The sequence below is a fragment of the Puma concolor genome, chromosome C2 (genome assembly GCF_028749965.1).
Source record: "Puma concolor isolate L17-30 chromosome C2, mPumCon1.1.hap2, whole genome shotgun sequence".
NCBI lineage: Eukaryota > Metazoa > Chordata > Mammalia > Carnivora > Felidae > Puma > Puma concolor.
The window spans coordinates 111994218-112021333 of NC_141675.1; the positions used below are offsets into that span (position 1 = coordinate 111994218).

Below are 27116 nucleotides of genomic sequence, written 5' to 3' on the forward strand. Positions count from 1 at the left end.
ATACAACTCAGGGTAAAGCCCCCTCCCCTACTATTACTAACTACCTACCAACATAGTCTCTAGAGAAAAAGTTGGAGCATCATGTCCCTTGCCATCACTAGCTCTGTTACACCGAGCAGTGGTAAAATACAAGCAGTTGAGAAACCTAGTGCAACTGAATGATTCATAAGTATGAATTCCAGTCTTGCTCTACCACGACCACAGTCCTGATTCCCGGCATCTCTGGGTCTGTTTTACGTATATGAAGCACTGTGGCTTCAAGGTAGCAAAGAGGTTCTCTACCCTGGGGAGTTTTTAAAAAATATGCCTAGGCTCTACCTAGTGCACTTATAGTTGAAACTTCAAGGACCCACATGTTTTAAAAGTTCTTGGGCTAAACAGACATTTCCCCAAAGAAGATACACACACTGCCAGAAAGCACATGAAAGATGCTAAACATCACTGACTATCACAGAAATGCAAAGCAAAACCATAATGAGATATCACTTCACACTCATTAGTTTGGCTATAATAATTTTTTTTTTTTAATGTTGACAGTGGAAAAAGTGGGATCTTCATTCACTACTGGTCGAAATGTAAAATGATATACTTATGGAAAAGGCTGGCAATTCCTCAAAAGGTTAAACATAGAGTCACAATATAACTCAGCAATTTCACTTCTAGGTACATACCCAAGAGAAATGAAATACATGTCTACACAAAAACTTGTACACAAATGTTCATAGCAGCATTATTCATAACCAAAATGTGAAAATAATCCAAATGTCCAACTGTTGAATGAGTAAATAAAATGTGATATAGCCATGCAATGCATGTAAATTCACAGACACAGAAAGATTGCCTCAGAAAGTGGTTGCTTAGGGCTGACAGTGTTGGGGGAAAATGGAGAGTTGACTACTAATGGGCACAGGATTCCTTCTTGGAGATGAAAATGTTCTAAAAATTTTTGTGGTTATGGCTGCACAATCCTGTGACTATACTAAAAAACAATGAGCTATACACACACTAAAAGGATAAATTTTATGATCTGAAAATGGTATCTTGAGCTATTAAAGAAAAAGTTATTCAGTGGTTTCTAACAAGCAACCAGGGTGGAAAACTGTATTAGTTAAAACACAGGTGGCCATCCAAACTTAGGTTCAAATCTTGACTCAGACATACACCAGACGTGTAATCATGAGTAAGTCTTTAATCTCTTTCTTTGACTCAGTTTTTGTACTTGTATATCAGAGATACCTACCCTTTAGCGGTCATAGTTTAAATAAGAAAACACACAAAACACCTGCATTTAGTATAGTGTGTATCACAGAAAGCAGTAAAGAATGGTAGTCATTTAACTACCAAGCTCCAGAATAGTAGAGTTCTCTACTTTGGCTGCACATTGCAGTCAACTGAGAAGCTCTAAAAAAAACAATGATGCCTGGGTGCCCTTCTCAGAGATTTGATAGTCAGATATAAAAATACGCATCAGGATTTTTAAGAGCTCCCTCAAGGACTCCAGTGTGCATCCAAAATTCCCTGTGCAGATTATGTCAAAAGTTCCTCTTCGCTCTGAAATCCTGACTACCTAATCGGTAGCACAGGGAACTACAAGAATTCTTTCCGGCCTCATGGATGCAGCCCCTGCACTACCTCTCCTCTGGCCCTCCACACCTGCAACCATCTAAACATCTACCTATCTAGTCTCAGCCTAAGGCTCACTTGCCCAGGGAAGTCATCTCTGACCTCCAGGACAAGTTAGGTCGCCGCCACTGAATATGCCCTTAGCATTCTATATTTCATCTTCCTAATACTCAGCACACTCCTAATTACTCGTTCAGTGCCTGCATATATAGGATTACATTTCAAGCTGTAATGCTAGCACCTCACTTAAGGCAGCACTCCAAAAATTTTACTTTTCGTATAGACACTATAATGTTATTTTTATAAGGAAAGAAATTATAATAGGGATACTACCAAAAGATTGTACCAACTTTACAAGCATAAATTCTTAACCAAAGAACCCTTTAAAAAATGTTTACAACCACAGAAATAAAGTCAAATAACAGTTAAGATTCAAATACTTGAACCTTTTACTTTACCACCAAAGTAAATCTAACTTTAGTTCAAAACAAATCAGACTTTTATTCATTTAAAAACTATTATTACTAAAACGTGTTTTACCTGGGGATGTACTTATTCATGATAGCATAAAAGCAGTTGTATAAATCGCTGCGTGGCAACTGAAGATGCACCAATGGTTTCAGTAGATGTATCCAGCTGAGGGATGTGCTGTAGTTAATGTTACGTGATTTACAGTAAAAGGTGATTACGGATTCAATATCCAAAAGTAATTCTGTTGCTTTCTCTTGTGGCACTGAAAGCTGTTCTAGAAAATAAGTGTCAAAATTAAGTTACCAAGGGCCTGTTAGAGACTCAGTTATTGCAAGTAACACTTGTTTTCAAACACACAATACTTCCTTAGTGTATTCAGAGCATAACAAGGGCAAAAGAAAACTACACAAAAGCATGTTTCCTTTTATTTAGTATTTACTAGCTATTCAGTATTTAACTCAATAATACTTGACCTATATATATGTTAAACATAAAAATGGGCAATCCGAGGTAGAGAGGTAGGAAAGATGCTTAACCCATATTCCTGGAAAGCAAAAAGGTGTTTTCTAAACAAAAGATTATCATCTACCCAATGATGGGCAGCTGTCACTATAGCTTTGTCAGAGAAGGTTATTAATTCCCTACCAATAAATTCCCTTTCCTTTGAATACACTAGCAATAATGTTTCTGTTGTGGTTAGTACACAAAAGCCTATCTAATAAAATTTAACTAAATTGTAATAAAAAGAAAAACAAAAAGACACTAAGGACTATAGATGAATTTAAAAATACAAACTAAATTCATTTAAGCTTGAAAAGACCTTGTGGAGTGACAGGAAACCTTTTCATCCACGACTTAAAATAGTTTTGTGGGGTTTTTTTTATTACAGATCATTACCTATGATCTGCAAAAGTTTATAGGTAAACTTTTAGAACACAGACCCCTTTAATGTGAAGACTAAAGATCATACAGACCTTTTCACAAAAAAACAATTTTAAAACTGCAACAAAACTACAAAGGTACCAGAAGAACTGAACATATAAACCAAGAAACAAAAAAAAACAAAAAAAAACCCTACACTAAAAATTGGGCTCTCTTTCTTATAAATACTAGATATTACTTCATAAGAATTTCCAAAGAGAAGTCCTACGACTGTTTACTAGCCATTCACAAATTTAACATATCCCAAACTGTAACAAGATAATTCTATTAAAGAGTAACTCTTCTACCTCACAATATTATTTTCAAAATTTTTCAGTTTGAAAACAATTATTAAACTTACCGATAAACTCTACACAATCTTTGTGAATGGCATTCTGTTCTGGCAAGTCTAAAATACCATCCCATGATGCCAAACTATCACCTTTTCCTGCAACATTTAGAGCAATCTGGAAGAAAGATAAAAGCAATTAGCTTTGTATGTCATGTCTCATTTTTAGAAAATATACTGTAATAATGGAAAGTCCTGAATTTTGAAATAATAATACATACTTCAAAGATTACAAAGTAATGTATTTACACTCCACCAAATGCTGATCCCTTCAGTCATATCATAATGAACACAATTATTTTAAATCTCCCTACATTAAATTTTACTACTTCATGTCAATCCAGTGAATAGCATACACAAATTTATTTCAGCAAACATCATCAATATTATAGACTGAATGTTTGTGTCCTCCCACAAAATTCAGATGTTGAAACCTAATCCCCAATGCGATGTTATTTAGAGGTGAGGCCTTTGGGAGGTGATTAGGTCATGAGGGTGGAGCCCTCATAATGGAATTAGTGCCGTCATAAAAGACACCCCAGAGAGCCCCTATCCCTTCAGCCATGTGAGGACACATTAAGGAATTATTATTTTTTTTAGTTTAATGGTATTATGCTTATTTTAAAAGTCTTTATCTTTTAGACTTTCGTACTAAAGTATTTTAGTGTGCTACCAAGGATTTGCTTTAAAATAATCCAGTGGGTGAGACAGGGAGGAAAGCATAGAGATACTAATCACACAAGACTGGCCAAATATTAACAGTTAAAACTAAGTGATGGGTCATGGGGGTTCATTATGCAAGTCTACTTTTGTATGTGTTTTAAATTTCTACAATAAAACATTCAGAATGCTATGTACAATTATTATTCCATTTCTGTTACAGATATATGTGCAGAGAAGAAAAAATAAAAAGATATATACCAAGACATTATTATGTGTTTTACCCATAGGTGATAGACAGTAGATAGTTTTTATCTTATCTGCTGCTTGTATGTTTTAACAAACAGTATTTCTTTTGTAATCATAACAAAATCTTAATTTAAAATTAAAAAGTGACACATGCACTACAGAACAGATGAAGAGGAAAATAAAGCAAAGTAAAATGTCCTATAATTCCAACACACAGAGAGACCTATGTCCTCTCCCCACCTTGTCTTTAATATAGCTGAGATAATTCCATGTCTGCAATTATAAATCCTATTTTACTCATTGGTTTCATTTTCCCATTTCATTAAACAATCTTTATAAACATCATTTGTAATGACTACAAAAGAAAAAGCATTGCCCTTCAAAACCTATATTATTAAATAACCAAACATGACAGAAATACACCATTTAAGTTGCTCTGTTTGATAAATTCTCTAGATGCAACATGGTCAGAAGATGATAAAGTTTTCTGCAACTTAGACAAATGAACATAAAAATTCTCAAATGTTATTCTTAAGTGATGACATTTTGCTTTAGTTTTCAGTTACTTTACCTTCCAAACTTTGGCCCTCAGATTAGCAGGTAGTGGTCTTCCCTGAATTATATTTCTCAAAGTTTCAAGATCACAACCTCCTGCTTCCAGAGCTTCTGCAAGATCTTTTTCCCTAAAAAACAAGTCCTTAATAGATCAATTCTACTTATTTTTTTCTTATTGAAGATTAATTTATAACCATGGCCTATTAAAGGCTGTGTGTGTCTACGAAGAAAAGGTTCTCAGTAGCCAAAATGTAATGCCAAGGCATACACAGCATTTTGTTTCCTTGGAAGGGAATCTAGGGTTTCATGCAATTTACTCTCATTTTGCACTTAGTTCTAACAAGCTCAGTTATGTTTTCTAAAATTAAAGAAAGTTAAAAAGAGAAGACAGCACAAGCAGGATGACAGCACTTAAAAGTCACAGTAATATTACTATCCATGGTAGTAGTACTGACTCACACTTTACAGAGCACTATCTTTGTGCCAGGCAGTGTTCCAAATACTGTCCAGGCGTTATTTTGATTCTCACAACAACCCTATGAAGTAACCACAATCATCACTGGCCCCAGTTTACATATGCAAAAGTTGAAGCAAAGTGGGGTTATATAGTTTATGAACACTCATCTAGTAAGTATTCTAGCCAAGATTCCAATTTTAACAGTCTGGTTCCAGAATTTATGCTCCTGATATTATGCTAAATATTGGCAAAGAGGAGAAATCATAAAATTCTGCCAAGAATTCAGTGCTGTATGGGAATACTTAGTACATAACTCACATAGGTATCATGCCTAGAGCTGTGCCTAGCTTACAGTAAGTGTCCAATAAATGTCAGATGAACAAAAAAAGTTCTAATGGCATCACCATTTTATATATTAAATATATATATATAATATATATATTCTTTTAAAGAAAAAGAATACATCATTGAGTACATCAGCAAGCAGTTATGTACAGTCTGCTAGGTTTAAGGAGAAAATTAAACATGAAATAAATTTTATTTTTGTTTGTATATGGTTAAAAAGAATATATTTTTCAAAAACTTTCACAAACATTATGAACTGTTTTTTAGCCATGAAATAACCACTTAAAATAAGTAATTCTCTCAGAATTCTCAAAAGCTGAGTTTTAGTCATTGTTTATAATTTTAATGTACAAAACATAAGAAATCTATATAAATAAAAATCCATAACTCAGCCAGACAATTTCTAAAAATCTTTGAAGCAGCCTGAAACAGTCTCCCACTACAATCAGGAAACCAAGATTTTGTCACACTGGGGGTGGGGGTGGGGGGGGGTGGGAAGATGGTTTTGAGGAAAATAATTTACTACCATTTCACATTCTCTTAATAAGATAATGTAAATCTCCCCTACTGACAGGATTCCAAGAATATTAGTTTAAATGGGTAAATTTACTAAAGTGTTACCCTCTTAATGGAATGGAATTAAATGAAATATATATAATCACTTGGGATCATATTCAAAACAAAAGTAGTGATCAAATTTTAGCTACTACAAATTCATAAGAACAAGAATATAACTAGTAACCACGCAAGAAACATTTTTTTTCCTTTTGCTATGTGGTCACCAAAGTGTTGGACAAGAAAGTGAGGGAAAAAGATTTCAAGTCTACTGTTCAGAAATGCTTCAGGCCTATAGTTGATAAAGAATGGGGTTTATCTCTTCTCATCTGGTCAAAATGTACAAGAGAGCCTGTTAGAATGTGAAAGGTTGTTTGTAACCATAAAACAAAGAAAATTTAATGTGATCTTTGAGAAATAAATACCATATTTTTAATGATTAAATATGTAAATGAACTGTAAATACCATCATATGAGATAGAATTCTTCTACCAAATAAATGAAGAACTAGAATTTTTCTATTTTTCAGGGCAAAAATCCTTGGTTTCTTTTTGAAGTAACTTTGCCAAATCCCTTACTATTCCAGACAACAAAGTCGGTATTCTAGGGCAAAATGCCCAACCCTCGACATACTTTTTAAATCATAATAATGTACAAGCACATCCCTGTTGATACAGCTGCTGTTGTAGTCTTTGATGCTGCTCCCAGGGAACCACAAACATGGTCTCCAACAGTACAACCATGAGCAAGAAACCAGAATACGCTCCAACTTAAGTAGTAAAAGGCATCTCTCACAAACTAAATTAATGTTATCTTCTGAACAAAGTATTCAAAAGTTCAGTTATCAGACCTTCAACATTACAAATGCACTTGTAAAAAGTAGCAAAACAGCTGAAAATAGTGAAGTTAAATAATTCACGTAAGGGTCAAGTTCCTATCGAGAGATAGGAACTCTATGGCACTTAGCTCTCAAATAGAACTTTCCTTCCCCCTAAACCAAGTTTCCTTCTACTTTTGAGGAAGCAATACCTAACATTCAAAATCAAGACACACGTCTGGGGGGATATGATGGTGGGGGGGAGTTTATGGTTTTTTAAATCTTCTTTGAGGTGAGAATATTCAAAGTCAGAGTGGCTACAATGAACAAATTAGGACACTATAGACGCTGGAGAGGATGTGGAGAAACAGGAACCCTCTTGCACTGTTGGTGGGAATGCAAACTGGTGCAGCCACTTTGGAAAACAGTGTGGAGGTTCCTCAAAAAATTAAAAATAGATCTACCCTATAACCCAGCAATAGCACTGCTAGGAATTTACCCAAGGGATACAGGAGTGCTGATGCATAGGGGCACCTGTACCCCAATGTTTATAGCAGCACTTTCAACAATAGCCAAATTATGGAAAAAGACTAAATGTCCATCAACTGATGAATGGATATAGAAGTTGTGGTTTATATACACAATGGAATACTACTTGGCAATGAGAAAGAATGAAATATGGCCTTTGGTAGCAACGTGGATGGAACTGGAGAGTGTTATGTTAAGTGAATAAGTCATACAGAGAAAGACAGATACCATATGTTTTCACTCTAATGTGGATCCTGAGAAACTTAACAGAAGACCATGGGGGAGGGGAAGGGGGAAAAAAAAGTTACAGAGAGGGAAGGAGGCAAACCCTAAGAGACTCTTAAAAACAGAATAATCTGAGGGTTGATGGGGGGGGAGGGAGGAGGGGAAAGTGGGTGATGGGCATTGACGAGGGCACCTGTTGGGATGAGCACTGGGTGTTGTATGGAAACCAGCTGACAACAAATTTCATAATCAATCAATCAATCAATCAATCAATCTTCTTTGATTATGGTGGCTTCTTACTAACCTCACAAGCCAAAGGTTGGTAGAAACGTACTGGGGATTCAGATAGCTCTTAAAATAGGAAAGTATAGGTCTTGTCCATTTATCCTAGTTAAATCTGGAAAATAAGTAACTGTCTACTTTGCTAGAAGGTTCAACACAAAGCAAATCCAAAGCTTTGGGGTTGCCAAGTAACAGAAATGCATCTCTTCCTAACTCTATGACACTGAAAACCATACTATTTGTTAGTACGACGCTACAGGTTATTGTTGATGACCTATCAAGGACACATTTTCAAAGCCTAAATAAAACAACAGAATTTCCCCTCACCTGATGGTTTGTGGCAACATCACCTAAACACTGTAACCCAAGTTGCTTTAGAATTATAGCAAGGCAAACAATGTGACTAAGTTCATATGAAGTTAATGTTTATTCAAACTAGCAACTGAATTTTTCTTCTTCAACCAAATGGTGAGTAACTTCTAGCATATGGAAGCATTTGCACAATGCAAGTTAAAGGGGTATGATGGGGGGGAACATGAATTTTTAAGCACTACCAAATTAAATACAGATTTCTAAATGCTTCTAGGATTAATAAATTCAATTTAAATTTTTGTACATAATTATTTTCTGAATATATTGAATCCATTCAAAATTATCATTTTTAAAAGCAACTAGGATTATGCATGTTGTGTTCCTAAAAGTCAAAAAGTCAGAGAAAATCTGCCACCGAAACAAAAAAAACTGTTTATTTCACTTTTTTCTAAATTGTTTTGCCCATAACCACATTCTAAAAATCTTCTTTTCCCTATAATTTCAAAATTTATTAAAACTTTAGCTGTACACACTCCAAACAGGAGGTGAAAACAACGCTTAGTTTATCTCTTATTTTTTTACATGTGTCTTTCTGCACTTAAACTCTACATCCGTTATCAGCCATTCTCCACTCCTCCCCACCCTACTCCCAGCCTCTGGCAACCACTGATTTACTTTCTGTCCCTACACACTTACCTATTCTGGACATTTTATTTTTTAAAGTTTATTTATTTTTAAGTAATCTCTACACCCAATGTGGGGCTCAAATTCATAACCTCAAGATCAAGAGTCTCATGCTCTCCTAACTGAGCCAGTTAGGTGCCCCAATTCTGGACAGTTTATATATGGAATTTTATTTATGCAGTCTTTGTGTCTGGTTTCTTAGCATAATGTTTTCAACGTCTATCTATGTTATAGCATGTATCAGTACATGTTTTTTATTGCCAAATAATATTCCACTGCATGTTATACTACATTTTATTTATCCATTCATCAGTTAATAAACATTAGAGTTGTTTTAACTTTTTAGCTATATGACTGTCTCCTAATTTTGAAAATATGTATCAACAGTTAAACTACTTAAGTGTATGATGCATATGCATCATTTATTATTTATTCTTCTTAAGAAGGTCTGGAAGAATTTAAAAATCAATTCTATTAAAACTTCACACCTCGGAGTGGCAGAAGCATCTCCACAGTTGGAGGGAGAGAGCCTGGCAGAATCAAGGTGCGTGTATGTGAACTGGGGGAGATAAAATGGCATAGGCACGGAGGGGAAAGAACACTTTCTGTGGAGAGACAAAAGGGAGAGAAAGAAAGAGGGGTTGTGAAAGTGCAGCATCCATTTAGCACAAAAGGAAAAACCTCTCTGGACCCTGGACAGGGGAAAGAGATATACAAGAGTACCAGTTTTTTGAGGGTTTTGTTTGTTTGTTTGTTTGTTTGTTTGTTTGCAAACAGCCTTTGGAGCTGAAATTTGGAGGTTTCATAAGGGACTGACTTTCTCTGGAGCGGAGCCAGGAGCCCTAGCACACGCTCCTGGGGAGAAGGGAGCCGGCCGAAGTGCACAGCCCGGTGTAGCGACCTCAGAGCACGCTAGGAGAGAATAGTCCCCTCTTCCAGAGTGCTCTGGGAAGAGGGTTTATTGCCTCCCCAAGGACAAAAGACCCTGAGGGTACCAGCCAAAAAGCCTTTTATCAGCAAGACCGTGAGGCCCTACTCTGGAACAGGGGAGAGGAGCCACACAGAGCTGGGTCCTTTAAGATTCGAAGTTTTGAATCCCAGCTGAGTGCCTAGAAGGAGCAGGAGAACTGTAGAGCAGGGAAAATAACTGCCCTCGCTATTCTGAGGGCTGCCTGAACAGCCCTCAGAGGGTGGGTTGAGACACCTGGGCCGGGGAGGAAAGATTGGGGTGTTTCCATTTTCCCCCCAACACCAACATGGTGGGACTTCAGAGAGCAGCACAGCAGCCCCCAGTGGAGGCAGGACAAGCTTACACCAAACCCCACCCCTCTGTGCCTGGTAACTGTTTGTTTATTGGAGCAAGACTGGCTGACCAAAGCAGCTGGCCTCTCCTCCAGACCAGCACAGCCACCTGTCCCAGGCACCAACAGACATCTGTTTCTTTTTCTTTCCTTTTCTTCTTCTTTCCTCCCTCTTCTTCTTTTTTTCTTTTGGAATCAGGCTCATAGTTTCTGATTTGTTATGGTCAAACCATACATACATACATACATATATATATATATTTATAAATATATATTTTTATATTTATAAATATATGTGAATTCTTATTTTATACATTTTTAATTGTTTAATTATATTTATATTACTTATTTTATATATAATATATATATTTTTTGATTAGGCATTTTTATTCTATTCTTTTATCATATTTTCTCTTTTGTCTTCTTCTTTATTTTCCTTCCTCTTTCTCTGGAATTAGCCTTATAGTTTTTTGATTCTCTATTTGGTTTTCTTTTCCCCCTTCATTTTTCTCTTTTTATGGAATTAGGCTCTCCCCCCCGCCCCCCGCTTTTTTTCCCCAGAGTTACTTCAACAACAAATCAAAGCACACCTAGTTAAAGGTCCAAACACTGCACCATTACAAGCTAGGAGGAGCTCTGCAGAGGACTGACCAGTGGGACAGAGCAGCCAAATGCAACAAAAGAGTACATGCAACATATGCCAAAAATACTTCCTGGAGAGCAGGCCCCAGGCAGCATATGACTCCTTTTAAATATAGTAGTACTCAAGGGTGCAAGACACATAATAAGCTCTTAAAACACACAAAAGACAGAAACAGCCACAATGACAAAATGGAGGAATTCTCCCCAGAAGAAAGATCAAGAAGAAATCAAAGCCAGAACATTACCCAAAACAGATATAAACAATATATGTGAACATGCATTAGAAGAACAGTCATGGGGCGCCTGGGTGGCGCAGTCGGTTAAGCGTCCGACTTCAGCCAGGTCACGATCTCGCGGTCCGTGAGTTCGAGCCCCGCGTCGGGCTCTGGGCTGATGGCTCAGAGCCTGGAGCCTGTTTCCGATTCTGTGTCTCCCTCTCTCTCTGCCCCTCGCCCGTTCATGCTCTGTCTCTCTCTGTCCCAAAAATAAATAAACGTTGAAAAAAAAAAAAAAAAAGAAGAACAGTCATAAGATTAATAACCGGGCTTGAAAAAAAGCATAGAAGACACCAGAGAAACTCTTGCTGTGGAGATCAAAGACCTAAGAACTAGTCAGGATGAATTTTAAAATGTTATAACTGAGATCCAAAATAAACTAGATACAGTGACAGTGAGGATGGAAAAAGCAGAGGAGATAATAGGTAAAACAGAAGATAAAACCATGGAAAATAATGAAGCTGAAAAAAAGAGGGAAAGGAAATTACTAGATCATGAGAGGAGAATTAGAGAACTAAGTAATTCCATGAAACGAAACAATATCCATATCATAGGAGCCCCAGGAGAAGAAGAGCAAGAGAAAAGGGGCAGAAGGTTTATTTGAACAAATTATAGCTGAGAACTTCCCGAATCTGGGGAAGGAAACAGGCATCCAAATCCAAGAGGTACAGTGAACTCCCTTACAAATCAACAAAAACAGGTCAACAACCATGACGTATCATAATGAAATTGGCAAAATACATAGATAAAGAGAGAATTCTGAAAGCAGCTAGGTACAAAAGGTTCTTAACCTTCAAGAGTAGACACATAAGGATAGTAGCAGACCTGCCCACTGAAACTTGGCAGGCCAGAAGGGAGTGGCAGGAAATATTCAATGTGCTGAATAGGAAAAGTGTGCAGCCAAGAATCCTTTATCCAGCAAGGCTGTCATTCAGAGTAGAAGGAGAGATAAAAGCTTTCCCAGACAAACAAAAACTAAATGAGTTCATGATCACTAAACTAGCCCTGCAGGAGATCCTAAGGGGGACTCTGTGAGTGGAAACAGCAAAGACTACAAAGGACCAGAGGCATCACAACAAACATGAAATCTACAGGTAACACAATGGCAATAAATTTGTATCTTTCAATAATCACTCTGAATGTAAATGGATTAAATGTCCCAATCAAAAGACATAGATATCAGAATGGATAAAAAAAGTAAGATCTATCTCTATGCTGCCTATAGGAGACTCATTTTAGACCTAAGGACACCTGAAGATTGAAAGGGGGGGGGGGGGGGAGGGCTGGGTGGCTCAGTCAGTTAAGCATCCAACTTTGGCTCAGGCCGTGATCTCCCGGTTTATGAGTTCGAGACCTGTGTTGCACTCTGTGCTGACAGCTTGGAGCCTGGAGCCTTTGGATTCTGTGTCTCCTCCTCTCTCTGCCCCTCCCATGCTCATGCTCTCTCTCTGTCTCTTAATAATAAATAAACATTAAAAAAAAAAATGAGGGGATGGAGAACAATCTATCATGCTAATGGATATCAAAAGAAAGCCAGAGTAGCCATATTTGTATCAGACAAACTAGATTTTAAAATAAAGACTGTAACAAGAGATGAAGAAAGGTATTAAATCATAATTAAGGGGTCTATCCATCAAGAAGAGCTAACAATTATAAATATTTATGCCCCCAACATAAAGCACTCAAATATAAAAATCAATTAGTCACAAACATAAGCAAACATTGATAATAATACAATAATTGCAGGAGACTTTAATACTCCACTCACAACAATGGACAGATTATCTAGGCAGAAAATCAATAAGAAAAAAATGGCTCTGAATGACACATTGGACCAGATGGACTTAACAGGTATATTCAGAACATTTCATCCTAAAGCAACATAATACACACTCTTATAGAGTGCATATGGAACATTCTCCAAAGTAGATCACATACTGGGTTACAAAACAGCCCTCAACAGGTACAAAAAGATTGAGATCATATCATGCATATTTTCAGATCACAATGTTATGAAACTTGAAATCAACCACAAGAAAAAAATAGAAAAACCCCCAAATACATGGAGATTAAAACTTCACATCTATTAGAATGGCTATTAAGAAAGAAAGAAAGAAAGAAAGAAAGAAAGAAAGAAAGAAAGAGGAAAAGAAAAGAAAAGAAAAGAAAAGAAAAGAAAAGAAAAGAAAAGAAAAGAAAAAAAAAGAAAAGTGTTGGTGACAATGTGGAGAAAGTGAAACCTTGGGCACTATTGGTGGGAATGTAAAATTGTGTAGCCACTATGGAAAACAGTATGCCTATCCCCCCCCAAATTAAAATATAAAAATACTGTATGATCCAGCAATTCCACTTCTGGTTATATATCCAAAAGAAGTAAAAGCAGGGACTCAAACAGATATTTGTGGACCCACATTCATAACAGCATTTTTCATAGTACTCAAAGGTGGAGCGAACACAAATATCCTTCAGTGGATAAATGAAATGGGATACACACACACACACACACACACACACACACACACACACAAATATCCTTTAGTGATAAATGAAATGGGATACATACACACACACACACACACACACACACACACACACACACACACAGTGGAATATTATTCAGTCTCAGAAAGGAAAGAAATTCTGACACATCTACAACATGGATAAATCTTGCATACTTTATGCTAACTGAAATAAGCCGGTCACAAAAACACAAATACTGTACTTATTTGAGGTATTTAGAATAGTCAAAATCACAGAGACAGAAAAAAAACAGTAGTTGTTAGGGACCGGAGGTGGGTCCGGGGTATGGCAATATCCATTAGAAAAAGAAACAAAATTGTGAAAGGTGACTACTTCAGAGAAATGAGATGGGAAGGACATTTACTTTGCACATAGCATTAGTCAGTAAAGCATTAGTTAGTAAATACATACGTATATGTATATATTAGGTTTATTTATTTTGAAACAGAGAGACAGAGAGAACAGGGGAGGGGCAGAGAGAGAGGGAGAGAGAGAGAAAATCCCAAGCAGGCTTTGCACTGTCAACGCAGAGCTCAACGCAGGGCTCAAACCCACGAACGATGAGATCAAGACCTGAGCTGAAGTCAAGAGTCAGAAGCTTAACCATTGAGCCACCCAGGTGCCCCAAGCTTGAGTATATTTATAATATTGATTATATTTGTATCAATATTGTATTGATTATATTTGTAGTGTTGAATAATTTAAATACTTATGGATTCCTTTTTAACATTTATACTCTTTCAGTCAACAAAAATTGAGAATGAGTAAAATGATTCAGCTAAAAGCATGTTCAAAGCAGTGCTTATTATAACCATGAAAACAACGTAGCTCTCTTAAAATGAGGAACTGATTTAAATCAGTAGATGGAATACCAGGCAACAATTTAAAATGCTGAAAAACAATTAATGACATGGAAAATGTTCAACATATTAACCACAGTGTAAAGTGTAAAGTTTAAAACTAAGGGCAGTTTTAAAATTAACATACAGCATATATATTCAAAAGAAATAGTACACTATTCCTACTCCCCACCCACTCTTTCCCACACACACGGGGAAACTATTTAAAAATTAATAAGGGATGCTTGGGTGGCTCAGTTGGTTGAGTGTCTGACTTCAGCTCAGGTCATGATCTCATGGTCTGGTCTGTGAGTTCGAGACCCGCATCAGGCTCTGTGCTGACAGCTCAAAGCCTGGAGCCTACTTCCAATTCTGTGTCTCCCTCTCTCTTTGCCTCTCCCCCTTTTACACTCTGTCTCTCTCTCAAAAATAAACATTAAAAAAAACCTTTTTTTTTTTTGAGGGGCCAAAAAAAATTTTTTTAATGGTCTAAAATATATTATTGTTTGATAAAAATAAAAATTTAAAAGCTGCACTACTGAGGAAATCATTAAAAACCCAAAGCCTGCTATGTAAACATCCTAAACATGCTATTTCTACTGCATAGGATATTACTCAAACTTCTGAGTCTAGTAGCATTATTAAACAGAGCCAAGAGATAAAATGGACTCAGAACTTCTTGCATTCACAGATGTAAAGAACAATATAGCCTGTGATGATTATTCTCCTTTCCTCAAACATTTTCACCACATTTGTTTATTCAACAGGCCCTATACATGACCTACTCCCTTTCAAAAAGTCATCTCTCGGGGCACCTGGGTGGCTCAGTGGTTAAGCATCCGACTGTTGGTTTCAGCTTGGGTCATGATCTCACAGTTCATGGGTTCGAGCCCTGCATCAGGCTCCACACTGACAGAGGGGCCTGGTTGGGATTCTCTCTCTCTGTCCCTCTCTCTGCCCCTACCCTCCTTACACTCTCTCCCTCAAAATAAATAAACTTGAAAGCAAACAGTTAACTCTCTCCTTCCTTTTACAATTCAATTTCCTGAAAACAGTAGTCATCATTCATCTCTAACTTACTCTCTCCCCATTCACTTAAACCCTTTATCCCTCTACTGAAACTGCTCCAAAAAGTCATCAGTCATCTCAGTCCTTGTCCTCTTTACATATCTGCAAAGTTAGATTCTCTCCTTAAAACACTCTCCTTCAGTTCCCAGTAACTTTCCTATATCTCTCTCTAACCCTTGTTCTGAATTCTTTCCTTCCTCGCCAAAAGTACTCTTTTCTTCAAACCTTCAATAAATTATATTGAGCACCACTACCTGCTGGCGACTGTGTGAGGCACTGGAGATCTAGCAGTGAACAAAAAGTCCTGCTCTCAGGGTGCCTGCGTGGCTCAGTTAGTTGAGCGTCTGACTTTGGCTCAGGTCATGATCTCACTACTCATGGGTTCGAGCCCCACATTGGGCTCTGTGCTGACAGCTCAAAGCTTGTAGCATGCTTCAGACTCTGTGCCTCCCTCTCTCCCTGTCCCTCGCTCATGTTCTGTTTCTCTCTCTCAAAAATAAACATGAAAACAAATTTTTTTTCTTTAAAAAGTCATGCTTCATGTAGCCTACATTCTAGCTGGCTATTCCAAGGTTTTATCACAAGTCCTATTATCTAAAACCCACTCATCAAAAGCAGCTCCTTCTGAAGTGTAGTCTGTTGGAATTTGTTTGGCACAAACCTCTGATCAGTTACTTAAAACTCAAAAATGACCACCAACAGACTGTGTAACAGTGTCAAGTTGCACATATTAAGTTGTGGTTTCATGACTTACTTTGTGTTATTTCTTAATGCCCAGCTCATGAGACATCAGCATCAAAAGCTTTGTCTGAACTTATTTTGCTATTGTTGGCACACTGGTTACAAATTACTACCATACCAATACTCCTTAATTAGTTCCTAAATATTTTGTGACATTTGTTAGAAATAGAAATAACACAACTTTGTTACACATTCACTTGTACAGTAGATATACAGATGAAGTTCAGTGACCATAAGGTATGCATAACTTATAACTGCATAAGTTATTTTTATTTTTTTTCATTTTTTTAATGTATTTAAATCCAAGTTAGTTACATATAGTGTAATAATGATTTCAGGAGTAGAATTTAGTGATTCATCAGTTACATAGAACACCCAGTGCTCATCCCAACAAGTGTCCTCCTTAATGCTCATCACCTGTTTAGCCCATCCCCCCCCACCCAACACCCCTCCAGCAACCCTCAGTTTGTTCTCTGTATTTAAGAGTCTCATATGGTTTGCCTCCTTCTCTTTTTTTATCTTATTTTTCCTTCCCTTCCTCTATGTTCATCTGTTTCTTAAATTCAACATGAGTGAAATCATGTGGTATTTATCTTTCTCTGACTTATTTTTTTTAAGTAAGCTCTATGCAGGGCTTGAATCATGACCCTGAGATCAAGAATCACATGCTCTACCAAATAAGCCAGCCCGGTGCTTCACATGTAACTTATTTCTAAATACCAATCTCGGGGCGCCTGGGTGGCTCAGTCGGTTAAGCATCTGAATTCGGCTCAGGTCATGATCTCATGGCTCATGAGTTTGAGCCCCACATCAGGCTCTGTGCTAACAGCTCAGAACCTGGAGCCTGTTTCAGATTCTGTCTCCCTCCCTCTCTGCTCCTCCCCTGCTCGTGCTCTGTCTCTCAAAAATAAATAAACATTAAAAAAATTAAAAAATAAATAAATGAATACCAATCTCAACCCATCAAAACTTTCTAACAACAAATAGTATGAGACACATTAAGAAATGACCACAACGCCTTACAATCTGAGAGCACAATCTGGTAACTGTGAAATCTTGAAGTTCTGGATTTTTGTCAGAATCAACATACTTTTTACAGCATTTTAACAAGTTGTATATTTGAATGCCAAGGGAAAAAACATCTCATTCACCAGCTTTAAAAAAATTAGTGAAACTTTGTATCAGGATCAGATCCACAAAAGCAGTTTTAGGAGATTCCCTTATCAAATAATGCAATCCTCTCCAGAATTTGTTTAAGCGGGATCTTGTGCCAAATAAAGAAAGTGTAAATTTAGTCCTCTATGCTTGATAAGCCAAACAAAAAATTGTATCTACAGTATTTTAGCACTGTGCAACAGGCAAAGGAGACAGATCACAGAACGCTGCTCTGTAAACTACTAAAATTAACTACAAATGGAACAGATGCTTTAAATCTTCAGACTTATTTTTGATCCATAATCCATGTAGATCAAATTGCACCAATGGTACCTATGGGGTGTGCCCCTTTTGCTAAGAAAAAACTCAGGAATTTTTGCCTCAGCCAAAAAAAAAAAAGAAGAAGAAGAAGAGGAAGAAGAAGAAGAGGAAGAGGAAGAGGAGGAGGGGGAGGAGGAGGAGGAGGGGGAGGAGGAGGAGGAGGGGGAGGAGGAAGAAGCTGTTTGTCATAACTTTACTTTAGATGTGTAATGTTGCAATGCATTTGCTGTAAGACTTTGCTTACAAAATGGAAGAACATCTTCTCTACTAATGAGAAGCTGACTTTACAGAGTGCTCTAAATCCTTTCCTCTTTCATGCTTCCTCAAAATAAAAAGTTCCTAACATACTGTTCTTTTCTATACACATGAGGTGACTTTCCAGCACTTTCAATGCACAAAGAAAAGCACCAGATTATTTTCCCCCAATCGAAGCAGTGGTTTATTTGGAAAATAGAGTATGTCCTTTGTCCAAGAGAAAGAACGGGATGAAAGCAGCACAAGTCAACACAAAACAGCACATTACCTGTTCCTATCACAAATTTCCAATTTATCCAAAATGTAATGAGAGAAGAAACACTACCAATATTCCTTTCCCTGAAACCATCATTTTATTTATTTTAATATATTAAATATAACTTATTGTCAAATTGGTTTCCATACAACACCCAGTGCTCATTCCAACAGGAAACTATCATTTTAGAAAATAAAGGAACACTACTACAAGTGAGGTGACAACACTTTACATCATTTGGCAAGTCTTTCCAAGGGTGCTTTACCAATGAAGATTAATTTGGCAAGGAAATACATAACAGATTTTTTTAACGCCTGGATTCCAACCATCAATGATAATTTATTTGACTAAAGAGAGTCTCATTTACTTTCACGTCAGTGGTTACATGTAAATAGAATCTACAATACAAAGCTCAAGAATTTCTGGTATTTATTTACACACCTATATGAAATAAATACATTCTTCTATGGGTCACTTTTATACTTCAAAACAAAGGCTAGAAATTCCCAAAAAGGAAAGTAACCACAGAGAATTATTTTAAAACTAGGTTTCTTATTTCTCCAATATCCCTGAATAAAAACAACAGAAAAATTACTAAGCTAATAAAATTACTAAGCTGTATAATTACTTATGTTTTCTAATTAAATATCACTACTATAGTCTCACAAACTATGAATAATAATTCCATTTTATATATGATTTAGATATATGTAATATAATTATATTACTTATATAATAATATATATTTAACATATAATTTATTATACAAATACATTTAAATAGACAACATATATTATACAAGTATATATTATCTAGGTGTACTATATAACCATAATATTTCAAGTTCAAAAACCTAATCTATTTTTGGCAAGGCTATGAGAACACATTATGAAAACTAAGGTGCAAAGCTATAGTATATAATGTTCTGTATCACTTCCCACCATATCAATCATGAATTGTCCCTTCTTGTGTATAACACAGACAAGGTATGCATATCCTTACAGCTTTATAGGTGCCACAGGTAACAAATATATATGTTCAACAACGTACATCTTGGAATATTGTGGCTTTCAAAACACAAGACTGATTGAATATAGGAATACCATATTTTTAATTGGGCTCTTTCTAGGTGTCTGTTCAACTATATGTGAAATACATAACATATATGCATTCAACTTTAGAAAGAGCACAGGGCTTAAAGAGATATAAGTTCTACTAACTGGGTTTGTCACCTGACCACCCTAAGCCTGTCTTCTCATCTCTAACAAGAAAACTACAATAATCCATAACTTCCACTTCTCATAGAATTGTCGTAAGAGCCAAATGAGACAGCATATATAAGCATTACATACAAGATAAAGCCCTACACAAACATACAATATTTTCTTATGTCTTCTTGCTAAAATTATTAAATATCACCATACCAATTAGTTTATGTAACAACTGCTTTAAACCAAGAAAAACACAAACTACAGCATTCCCACCCAACTATGGAATGCCGTGTCAGCTTACGAATAAGAAAAACTCCTTTAACCCTCAAGAAAAAGAAAGAAGACTTGAAACAAGTGATTTAATTACTGATCATTTTCTCAGCTCGGGTCAAAGGTTAGACAGACTCTTAAAAACAAATGTACATCAAATTTCAGGAAATAAGTTTCTTAACATTGACTCCTAACTTACTGCTCTTGCATTTCCACAAGAAACAATTTCTCTTGTAAGCCTAACATAAGGGACTGATTTATCTTCCACTTATAATTCTCAATATCTAAGTCACTTCAAGCACTGTCCCTTTTCAAGCTGTATAATCCTATTCTACTCTGCTAGAGTGTATAACTTCCCAAAACACCAATATTTAGGTATCTTTAGAAGATATCTTCACATATTATTTGAATACTATGGCTAAAAAGATGAAAACATTGAAGTGCCCAAGCAAGACAGAACACTGCAAACTCTGGTTTTAAATCTGTCTCAGTTTTTTCCTAAAACGCTACACAGTAGCTTGAATATAACCAGTATTTAGTTAATGTTTGCTGAATGCCTTATAACTGCTTTGCTAAACTCTATTTTGCTTTTTGATACATGAGGGAAGCCACTGTTTTTGGTTTATACCAAGTAGAATCCACAGTTTAGCATAAGCACCAGAAATGATTTGCCAAGCATATTTTATCAACTCTGTTCAGGAGACAGAAGTTGGCTGTGTGCATATTGCAGTACACTTAACTTGGTGTGCCAGAATTACCTAAGTTGCCTCCAAGATGGGGAAGGCACCTGTACTCTCTACAGTAAAACTAAATAATATTGGATCCATTTTTTGGCATTCAAAAACCAATTATTAACTCTTACCTGTGGATATTAAAACATCCACAGACGCAAAATCCTAGAAGTTAATTATTATTTAGGAATTACCTTTAAAACCAGTAAAATCTGAATTATAAGAAAAACATGAATGTAAATAGTATAAGCATGTTAAGTCTTCTTAATTTCTAATTGTTTCCTGCACTATACTTACAGCTTACCAAATCAAATAGTTGTTATTTAAAAACACCTAATTCAGGGCACCTGGGTGCCTCAGTCAGTGAAGCGTCCAACTTTGGCTCAGGCCATGATCTCACAGTTTGTGAGTTCGAGCCCCGCGTCAGGCTCTGTGCTGACCACTCAGAGCCTGGAGCCTGCTTCGGATTTGGTGTCTCCCTCTCTCTTTCTGCCCCTCCACTGCTTGTGCGATTTCTCTCTCTCTCTCTCAAAAATAAACAAACATCAAAAAAAACCAAACACCTAATTCAAGACGAGGTTTTTCTTCCTCTTCATTTTTTGTAAGATAGTATCTAGTCTGCCCAGAACCACAAGCTGTCAATATTCCCCTTAAATGAGTTCCATTCTCTTTCATATTAAATGTATTTCTTTATTGATTATATCATTTTTGAAATTGCAATCACCTACTCTTTAAATCTTTCCTCATATTTCAATGCCTATGAAATGGGAAGCACTGAAAGCACTATATACAAAGTGCACAAAACTTTGAAAAAGACCCTATTATTCTCAAAACAATTCTATTCACATTTCAAATTAAGAATAGAAGCTTCTTTATGAACTGATATTTTATAATTTTAAGAAGAGTTTAGCAATAAACTAAAATCACAACTTTAACGTGGATATTGTACAAAAATTTTAAACTAAACAAACTCAGAATACCAACAGTTGTTGTAAAATTAATATCTATACAAAAAAATGTTTTACTTATTTTTGAGAGAGAGAGGGAGAGAGAGAATGTGTGTGTGCACACTCAAAGAGAGTAAGTGGAGGGGAGAGAGAGACAGAGACAGAGAGACAGAGAGAGACAGAGAGAGAGAGAGAGAGAGAGAGAGAATATCTTAAGAAGGCTCCACTCCCAGCACAGAGTCTGACGCAGGGCTCAATCATACAACTGTGAGATCATGACCTGAACCAAATTCAAGAGTCAGACACTTAACTGACTGAGTCTCCCAGGCACCCCCAGAAAACATTTTTTAAATCATGACTAGATCTTTAAGCATTATGTCAGGAAGAAAGCCTCAGAAAATGAGAAACATGTTCAAATCCAAGGCCAATTTCTTCAATACTGAGAAGAGTAATTATCAATCTTTGAACTATAAAAATTTAACATGGTTAATTTTTACAAATCTGTAGCTTGTTTAAATTTAAATAATTTCAAACTTGTTGTAAATATGTTTAAAGGATTTCTCCATATGCTCTGAGCTAATGTGGCTGCAGTTTCAGAAAGTGAGCTGAGTATTTTTTGATATCCATGGTTTTCCATAAAAGTTGAACATTATACAAGCAGAGCATTACACAGTTCACAAAAACAATGAAGTTAGAAAATGTATATGAAATGACAGCTTGGTATGTTATTGCACATGATTTGACAAAAGTCATGCAGACAATAAACATTTACTGAGCCACCTGCTATCAGCCACTGCACTTTAGAAGTTCACTATGTAAATAGCAATGATAAAACATGTAATCAAATAAATTACAGCATAATGTGTTAGGTGACAAAATATAACAGATTATATAACATATAGAGATACATTCCTCTGGCCAACTCATTTTGAGTTGCACATCATCCAGAACCTTACTGAAGAATGTGGTCCATGAACCAGGAGAATTGCCATAACCTAGAAGCTAGTCAGTCAGAAATACAGAATCTCTGGATGCAAGCTGGTGCAGCCACTCTGGAAAACAGTATGGAGGTTCCTCAAAAAACTAAAAATAGAACTACCCTACGACCTAGCAATTGCACTACCAGGTATTTATCCAAGGGATACAGGTATGCTGTTTTCAAGAGGCACATGCACCCCCATGTTTATAGCAGCACTACCAACAATAGCCAAAGTATGGAAAGAGCCCAAATGTCCATTGATGGATGAATGGATAAAGAAGAAGTGGTATATATATACAATGGAGTATTAATCGGCAATCAAAAATAATGAAATCTTGCCATTTGCGACTATGTGGATGGAACTGGAGGGTATTATGCTAAGCAAAATTAGTCAGTCAGAGAAAGACAAATATCATATGACTTCACTCATATGAGGACTTTAAGAGACAAAACAGATGAACATAAGGGAAGGGAAACAAAAATAATATAAAAACAGGGAGGGGGACAAAACAGAAGAGACTCATAAATATGAACAACAAACAGAGGGTTACTGGAGGGGTGTGGGAGGGGGGATGGGCTAAATGGGTAAGGGGTACTAAAGAATCTACTCTTGAAATCATTGTTGCACTATAGGCTAACTAATTTGGATGTAAATTAAAAAATAAATATAAAAATCATTAAAAAAAAAAAAGAAATACAGAATTTCAGGTCCCAAGCAAATGTACTGAATCAGAATCTACATTTTAACAAGATCCTCAGGTAATTCCAATGCACATTTAAATTTTGAGAAGCACTAACCTAGAACATAACTGAAGATCAGTAAATAAGTGTCATCTCATACTTTCAAGATCTTCAGTCCCCACCCCAAGCCTTTTTGCAAATTGATACATAATTTTAATGTGGTCAGCTACCCAGTTTCACAGATTAAAAACAAAACAAAACAAAACAAAACACTGGGAAATACCACTAACAACAAAGAAAGAAAACAGGGAATAAAATAAAAAGCAATTTCAAAAAGAGAAGGCTTTTGGGTCCATTTAACATAGCAACAATCTACCCTATCTGCCTAGATAGGTCTCACTATACTACAGAAGTATAACAGTAACTGACATTCTTAAATGTGCCTCCTCTAACTAGACCACAAATTCCTTGAGGACAGGGACCTAGTTTTATTCTTACACACTTATATCTGTAAACTGAATGGCTCTAAGTCACTGAGATAAGTTCAGGTTAGGCAATCGGATATATAACATATTGCAGAAACATTTCCAGCTGAAAAAGTTACAATAAAAATATGACTTTTTAATTAATTAATTTTTTAATGTTTTATTTATTTTTGAGACAGGGAGAGACAGAGCATGAACAGGGGAGGGGCAGAGAGAGAGGGAGACACAGAATCTGAAACAGGCTCCAGGCTCTGAGCTGTCAGCACAGAGCCCGACGCAGGGCTCGAACTCACGGACCGAGAGATCATGACCTGAGCCGAAGTTGGCCGCTCAACCGACTGAGCCACCCAGGCGCCCCATGACTTTTTTAAAACAGAGTAAATCCTTCCCATTCCATAACAACCCATTCACTAGTCTTAGAACAGAGGCTGTACCAAATCTATGGCTCCAAATCCAATGTCTTCTCTACATTCAAACTCACTCCTACAGGGCACCACTGAGTGCAGTGAGCATAGAAAATGGACAAAGATTACATGAGAACAGAAGGAGAGGAGAAATCATTGAACACCTCAGGGTTCCTCCATTCATGAAAATAAAAACAACAAAAATAGAAAGTCACACAAAAGACAGAGCAACCCTAGAAAAGAACAAATGCTACCCTTTAACAACCATTAATTCCATGTTCCTTGCCTCTGTGAACAGACTCCTGTTCACAATCCTAAGAACTCCTCAAAGATACCTTAACTCTAGAAACACTTCTCCTCATGACCTCCAATAAGCTGATCAGAGCCAGTTAGATACAATACACACTTTCAAGACAGCCACTTTCATGAAGTGCTAGTCATTACTCTTCAAACAATCATTTCATTTTCTTGCCCAAGTCATGGTCATGCTATTACTCCATTCAAAGGCCTTTCCCATCTGTTAATCTGAATGCACTATCCAACATGTTAGCCACTAGCCATGTGTGGCTATTTAACATTTGAAATGTGGCTAGATCCAAATGAGATGTAGGGTAAAGGTAAGGAACACGTGAAAGTTTGAAGTCTTCGTATAAAAAAAAGATGTAAAACTATCTAACTGGCTTTTTTTGAACAATCCTATGTTAAAATAATGTTTCAGATATAAATCAAAGAATTTAAACTGTTTCTTTTTAGTTTTTAATGTGGCTACTAGAAAATTTTACACTTCAGGGGCACCTGGCTGGCTCAGTCAATGGAGCATGCAACTCTTGATCTGGGGAGTGTGAGTTCCAGCCCCATGTTGGGTGTAGAAATTACTTTAAAAATCCTAGGGAAGGGGCGCCTGGGTGGCTCAGTGGGTTAAGCGTCCGACTTCAGCTCAGGTCATGATCTCACAGTCCGTGAGTTTGAGCCCTGCATTGGGCTCTGTGCTGACAGCTCAGAGCCTGGAGCCTGCTTGGGATTCTATGTCTCCCTCTCTCTCTGCCCCTCCCCTGCTCATGCTCTGTCTCTCTCTGTCTCAAAAATAAATTTTTTAAAAAATTACAAAAATAAATAAATAAATAAAAATCTTAGGGGGAAAAAAGAGAAAATTTTAAATTACATACACGTTATATTTCTAGTGACAGCACTAGTCTAAAACCTATTGATTCTTCAAGGCCTAATTCAAACACCTTTGCTTCCATGAAGCCTTCTCTAATGACTGCAAGTGGAGTGGTTTCTGTCCCCTGAAATCCCATAACACCTTCACATTCCCAAAGAACTGGATCAATTTTACCTTGTTACTGAGTTTACCTGTCACAGCTCCAACATAAGCAAATTGAGAAAAGAAACTCCATCTAGGTCACCAGTGAGTTTTCCTACTACACCTTGGAGAGTACATGCATGAACTTAGGTGATGCCAGACGTCTGCTGAGAGCTGATTTTCTCAACTATTATATTATCTATCCCTTTCAATGATTTTCATTTCTTTCTCAAGTATTAAGGTCCATGTGTAAAATGTCCTGTATTATTTTTAGGCAAACAACTTATTACATGAGCTACATACATATCAGATGATGAAAGAGCAAATCTAAAACTAAAGCATGTGGTCGATATACTTAGGTTAAATATACAAACTCAACAAGCTTCTAAAGGTTCCATATATTTTTGTCTTAAAAATGTATTGTAAAGATTAACTATTTCAAAAGTAGGAGCCTTTCCCAAAGATTAACGACACTAAATGACTAAAGTCTACCAAAAAATTATTGGAGGTCCCCGCCCCCTCCACAGCTCCGAGTATAAGTCAGGTAAGCATGCAAAGGCTTGGGAGCAGCAAGAGCAATATACACAAAACATCCAAAAGCTGTGTAAATTGAGCGGTAGAAAGAAAGAGACAGGAAAAAAAAAAAGTCGACTTGTGTGAGACGAATGGTAGAAACGGTTGAAACGCAAAATAAGAAATAAAAACTAGAATATAAAAACTATCTCAACTCTGTGGGAGGGATCCTCCCTGGGTGTATCTCTCAACCTCTCCGGCAAACGTTGCGGTGGTAATTTCAAGTGTCTTCTTCAAATGGTATTCTAGTGCCTCAGCTCTAACTTCGTTCCCTACCAACCTACTCTAACGCCCCGGGCCAGGGACTCCTGCCAAACCCAGCCCTAAAGCCACCCTCTCCAGCACGTTTTAGAAACCGGTGAACGAAACAGGACCTCACTGAGGCCCAATACCTGGACGACACTCCTATCATTTGGAGTCCGGCCTTTGATGGAGCCGGCTCAGAGGAGCTGGCCAGCAGAGGGGGCGGGGCAGGGCGCTGGACTTTGCCCAGGACGGGTCTTCCCGTTCCAGGTCGGAACCTGCTGGTGCCTCAGGGACAGGCAGGATGGTGAGAAGAAAGAATAGAGAAGCAGAAAGAATCAGCCCTAGGCTTTCACTCACCAGCCGTCACCGCTCGACGTTGGCTGTGGCAGGACCTCTTCTCCTTCCGCCATTGCTGTTGACGTCCACGTCACTTTGCCGAAAAGTGGACCTGGCGCCCGGACCGACTCTGAGACCCAATGTCGTAAAAGGTTCTCGGAAGTCTGGGAGTGAGCTTCTGGAGAGGAAAAGAAAGAGGGAGGAGGCAAGAGACGGGAGCAACGCGACGTCCCGACGTCCCGACGGCGAAAGGCAGCTTGGGGGAGGAGACTCGGCCAAAGCAGCTGCCCCTTCAAAGACTACATGTCCCAGCATGCCGCGGGGACTGGGCGGATGGAGTGGGCGGAGCTTGATGAGGGAGCGTGACCTGGTAAAAGGTCCTTGTGAGCGTCGTTTCTTAGCGTCCGTTTGGCTTCTTCATTGCATATTGGCGTCGTACTTAAAATCAGAATTGGGAGTCCTAACTAATGGAGAGAGTAGGAGAGGGGGGGAATTCCATAGGGAAGGTGGGAGTAGGAGGATAGCCACATTTCAGTCATTTCCC

General features: G+C 37.3%; 1 protein-coding gene across 2 annotated transcripts in view; it reads right to left on the reverse strand.

Moving 5' to 3' along the window:
• Window positions 1-26827, reverse strand: part of TBC1D23 (TBC1 domain family member 23) — a 59719-nt gene extending 32892 nt beyond the window's left edge. Inside the window, exons 1-4 of one of the 2 annotated variants that reach the window (XM_025914010.2) lie at window positions 26594-26827; window positions 4845-4956; window positions 3377-3482; window positions 2164-2368 (exon numbers count right to left, since the gene is read on the reverse strand). In XM_025914010.2, the coding sequence (XP_025769795.1) occupies window positions 2164-2368; window positions 3377-3482; window positions 4845-4956; window positions 26594-26646 (476 nt within the window). In that variant the 5' untranslated portion in view covers window positions 26647-26827. The remainder of the gene's footprint in view (window positions 1-2163; window positions 2369-3376; window positions 3483-4844; window positions 4957-26593) is intronic. The other variant, XM_025914009.2, reaches the window with a different exon arrangement.
• Window positions 26828-27116: the final 289 nt, after the last annotated feature.